General features: G+C 33.6%; 1 protein-coding gene across 1 annotated transcript; it reads right to left on the minus strand.

The window, feature by feature from the left end:
• Nucleotides 1–1,110: 1,110 nt before the first annotated feature.
• On the minus strand, nt 1,111–4,347 carry LOC111704007 (DNA-directed RNA polymerase II subunit RPB1). Its single transcript, XM_023476112.1, has 3 exons — nt 3,742–4,347; nt 1,917–2,054; nt 1,111–1,577 (listed from the first exon to the last, which is right to left on the minus strand). Exons 1-3 carry the CDS (start codon nt 4,345–4,347, stop codon nt 1,458–1,460), a joined length of 864 nt encoding a protein of 287 aa, XP_023331880.1. The 3' UTR covers nt 1,111–1,457.
• Between the last annotated feature and the right edge of the window lie 1,003 nt (nt 4,348–5,350).

Raw genomic sequence — 5,350 nt, forward strand, 5'->3', positions numbered from 1 at the left:
CTACTTAAAGTGAGTGTTCGCGAAAAATGAAAGGGCTTACGTCTAAAAAATATTGATGGTGATTGATCATACTAATCTTACTTCTATTTGTTGCGTCTAGAAAGAGAAATTTGCTAAAAACGACTAATACCGAAGAACGTAGCGTCCATAAAAATTCAGAAAGTTGCAATATTCGACTCGAATCGTAAAAAAATCAATTTAATTCCTAACGAATTATTCAGATATTTCAACGTATAATCATCGATTTTCGACGTATTCGTATGTAGCTGATATTTCATAATATTTTTGATTTTATTTTAATAATGCAGTCTGCGCTATCCTCTCAACTACTACCCCTTTTCACCAGTCTCACCTTTATATTTAATTCTGCTTATATATATGTTAAACCAATGTGAGAAATGAACATTTTATTTCTGAACATGAAAACATTTCAATAATTTAAAATAAATATAATAAATAAGTAAGTTTAGTGGTTCAAAGTACTAGATCAAGTTTACAATTAGAAATTTTTAGAAGGTAAATTTTTTGCTCGTTGAATTTTGTCTCAAAAAACTGTCGTTGCCCAAATTATTTTTTTTTATTTAAGAAGGTGAAAGCCATTGCTAATTAACCATATATTGTCATCTAAACCATCCATGATTAGCACCATAATCGTATTTTAGAGGATAAGTGAATTAATAAGACCAAATTGAATAAAAAAACAGATCTAGTTGAACTCCTTCTCACTTTTCATTCAATCACCTCAATAACATTTAATGAAAAAATATACAGTGATAACCAGAAAACTTTGGAATAGGAAGTCGACATTAAATAGTCCAATAAAATATTATTTATGCAGAGTAAACAGGGCACTATAGTATTGCTTTAATGTCGTCTTCCTATTCTAGAGTTGTCACGTTATCGCTGTATTTGTATTGGTAAAAGGAAAAAATTAAAATTAAAAATATTTGTACAAAATGCTCATTTTTACTGTTTTCTAATTCACATTATTTGTTGTAATAATGTTTTTATTAATGCCAATTAGTTGTGTTCTAACTTTGACTAGATATTGTTGAACTTTGTGAAACAAGCTTTTGCAAAATTTCAAAATAACTTAACGTATTTCATATATTTTTCATGTTTTCATATTCTCACTGTAACTGCAATTTGCTCCGAGACACCGAGTGTGATATCACGTGATCACTAGCAAATATCACGTGATCTGGAACACTAGCAGATATTACGTGATCTGAAACACTAGCAGATAACACGTGATCTGAAACACTAGCAGATATCACGTGATCTAGAACACTAGCAGATCTCACGTGAGCTGGAATTCTAGCAGATATGACGTGATCTGAAATACTAGCAGATATCATGTGATCTGAAATACTAGCAGATATCATGTGATCTGAAACACTAGTAGATAACACGTGATCTGAAATACTAGCAGATAACACGTTCAAAATATTTCGGATTTAAATGTCGTTGTCCGTTTTATGCTTGACCGCCTTTCCAATTTTTCTATGTAAAGGATAGAAGAAGGGTCCACTGAAATCCTTCCCTTCTATATCCTTCTCAGAAACTAGGTAGGGATCCTGAAATAAAACAGTTTTAGATCTCACTGCACTTATTAAAGCCTAAAGCTAGATATAGATATAGGTTTGACGCGTCCAGGCGTCTGACAAGTTTATACATGCCTCAACGTTCATGTAAAATAGCTGGATTAAAAAAAAATATTGTGTTTTTATAATTACTGAGACTAAGTTCTAGCCACGCTCCCTCCCCGGAACCACTGGACACTGGAAATATACAATAACACCAATTTTTTTAATAGTGACATTAAAAAATATCGCAGCATTTATTGCTTGATATTTTTTTTAATTCTAGCCATAGAGAAAACATTTTGATCTTATAAAATCATTTGGTATAAATACCTTTTCTGTGCTTTTTGGTTCCTGTTTCTCCTGTTTCTCCTGCTTCTCCTGCTTCTCCTGTTCCTTGTGTGTCTCCTGCTTCTGAAATTCCTTGTAGAAAGGCTGGACATATGTTCCTCCTCCATTCTTATTCTCAACCTGAAACACAGCTCAAGCAGTTTACTAAATTCATAGATCAATAACAATACAGATAGCACACTAGATGCCGTCTTTTCAAGATTTAGAGATTTTTCGTTCACAAGAATTCTGACGCAGAAGGCCAAAGAAGTTACGCACATGTTGCGTTATATGACAAGACAGAGAGAAAGTATACGCGTAACTCCTTAAGGCTTATGTCTCAGGGTTATTGTGAGCAAAAAATGACTGCAAAGTCGTCTTTGACATAAGAAATAGTTTGCGGCATTTATCAAATTGGTAACCTGATTTTATAGCAATATTTTTTGCGAAACAATACTCACAGAATAGTTCTAGTCCTGCCATTTTTGTGTTTTCATTATTATCAGAGATATGAATGATTTCGTTCAGATTGAGACATTTTCATGGTTTTATTTGATTAATCAAAATTTAAACAAAATTCTTAATATCTCTGGTATTTTTGAGAGCAAATAAATGGCAGACCACGTTTTAGAAATGGCAGGATTGGGGCTATTTTGTGATTAGTTTTTCATTAAAAATATTGCTTAAACGAGGTTACCATAATGAATGCCGCAATCTTATTCTAAGGTTAAAGTCGATTTTTGTTCTTGTTTTGTTTTGCGGATTATTTGCCCGTTGTAAAATTTTGGTAAAAAACTTAGCACTCAGTAAAGAAACGTTGGGCCGAAACCATAGATAAAGATAGATTGCGCATAAGACGACATTTTTCATCTTGAAAGATATAAATGTACAGAGATGTTTTAAAGATATTCCTATTATATAGATTAACTAGGTCGGTTGTGAACATTGGCTGTTCTTATGTCATTGAGTACTTGTGGTGTACATGAGTTCTGTAGAGAGAAATTTAAGTTAGTTTAGTCCTTCTCATGTCCTTCTTCAGTTCTCGTCAATATGATATATTGCTCAGTGAAATAATTTGATATTCACTCCTGAGTGGTTTAATAATTATAAAATCCATTAAAACACCAAACCACCCCGCTTATCATTGAAACACACTTTGACTTTGACTCATACTTCGTAGAAGTATGAGTTCGCGGACTGTACAATTCTTGGTGATTTTGCGTACATAAGCTATCTATGTTTATTTATTTATCTATGGCCGAAACCAAATCTATTTATGTTTTTGACGCCATATTTATTTCAACATTGTCCCAAAAAAAATATTCGTTAGATTACAGTTCGATGACTTTTTGAACTTTTTGTGGAGACACATCTATAATATTTTGAATTTTCACAGTAAGTTAATGATTTAAAATATAACACCCTGTACAATAGAACCATGTAAGGGTGTACATACGTAGTACGTACAGTGTACACTTCTAGTACGGTAAAGTGTACTGCATGAGCTCTTAGTTAAAAATGTAGAGAATATCTCTCTCTTAGAGTATTGAATGTGAGTACATGTGGTATGTTAAGCATATAAGGGTGTACATATTGATTACCTATTGATGCCATATTTAAATTCTACTTATTCATATATTCAAGTCCTATGACCTCATTGTGAACCAACACAATGTAAAATATCTATTAACCTCATCAAATGCATGGATTTACGTAGATTTCTCTTGGAACCAGAACTTGCAGTTATCAAGTATAATATTGTTTTTAAATCTCAAAATATTACATATATTACAATTTAGTATGCAGGTAGGTTTGAAAAATTACTCACATGTTTCTCTTGTTGAAGTTCCTGTACATGCTGTACATGAGACCTGTACAAGGGCTTGGAGTAGGACAGGGAGGAGGACGGGTAGGGGGAGTAGGAGTAGTGAACAGGGGAGTATGGGAGGGAGGATGTTTTGTAGGTAGGAGAGGGAGTTGAATAGGATGGAGCAGAAGTAGGATAGGATGGAGATAGTGTAGAGTAGGATGGAGAATAATTGGGTCTATAGGATGGGCTAGCCGTGGAATAGGAAGGAGAGTAGCTTAGTTTGTAGGAAGGAGCAGGAGTTGAATAGGAGAATCCTAGAGCAGCATAAGATGGAGCCGGTGAAGCATAAATTGGAGCAGGAGTTGGGTGGTATGGAGCAGGGGTGGGATTGTATGGAGCAGGGGTAGGGTTGTATGAAGCAGGGGTGGGATTGTATGGAGCAGAGTTGGGATTGTATGGAACAGGGGTTGGGTGGTGTGGAGCCGCGGCAGGATTGTATGGAGCTGGATTGGAGCTAGGGCGGGTGTAAGCTGCAGCTGCTAAAGAGGTTGGAGAGTATAGATTAGCCTCCCCCTCATACTCAACTGTAGCTTTAAACCCCAGATACGGATCCACTATAACCATCCAGTCAAAATTATAAACAATAGATTAGAGCTTAGTTTTTAATTTGTTTTAAAAAATACAAGCTGAAGTGCCGGCTTTCCGCGTTGCCCGTGAAATAAATAAAAAAAAAATTCGATTTTTGAAAATAAATTGTACAGATGTAGATTTAAGATTTTTTTCTCACTTTTAATGCGATTAAAAGTCAAACCAATCTGAGATGTTCATAAAATTTATAAATTGAGAAATCTCTGTTTATTAAAACGTTATTCGTTAAAACTTTTCTTTCTTGTGTTGACCTAATATCATATATCTATGTAAACATTTTTCACGAGGTTACAGGGTGTCCTGCAAAACATGTCAGTATCAAGACGAATTGATGGTCGTCTTTGATCTTTGAAATAATTTGCGGCATTTGTTCTTAACCCTACTTTTACAAGTGAAATTCTAGAATGTGTTAACACAAAATACCCCGGGTCTTGACATTTCTAAAATGCGGTCTGCCTTTTTGGGCTTTTTTTCAATATTACCGTAAATATAAAGAATTTTGCTCATATTTCAACAATTTTGGTTTCATTTCATAACATTAAAATATGAACGAAATTCTTAATATCTCCGGTAATATTGACGAAAAGGCAGACCGCATTTTGGAAATGCCAAGAATAGGACGACTTTCAAGTCGTCTTGCTGATGTCATGTTTTGTGGAACACCCTGTATAAAGCAAACTTATAAAAAGGTAATTAAATTTGCTAAATTACAAAATTTATTATTCCAAATATTTAAAGCGAACTTCTAATTTGTATGATATGTAATGTGTATGATATTTAATGTGTATGATATGTAATGTGTATGATATGTAATGTGTATGATATGTAATGTGTATGATATGTAATGTGTAGGATATGTAATTTGTATGATATGTAATGTGTATGATATGTGATGTGTATGATATGTAATTTGTATGATATGTAATGTGTATGATATGTAATGTGTATGATATGTAATGTGTATGATATGTAATGTGTA

The sequence above is a fragment of the Eurytemora carolleeae genome, unplaced genomic scaffold (assembly GCF_000591075.1).
Source record: "Eurytemora carolleeae unplaced genomic scaffold, Eaff_2.0 scaffold572, whole genome shotgun sequence".
NCBI classification, from domain to species: domain Eukaryota; kingdom Metazoa; phylum Arthropoda; class Copepoda; order Calanoida; family Temoridae; genus Eurytemora; species Eurytemora carolleeae.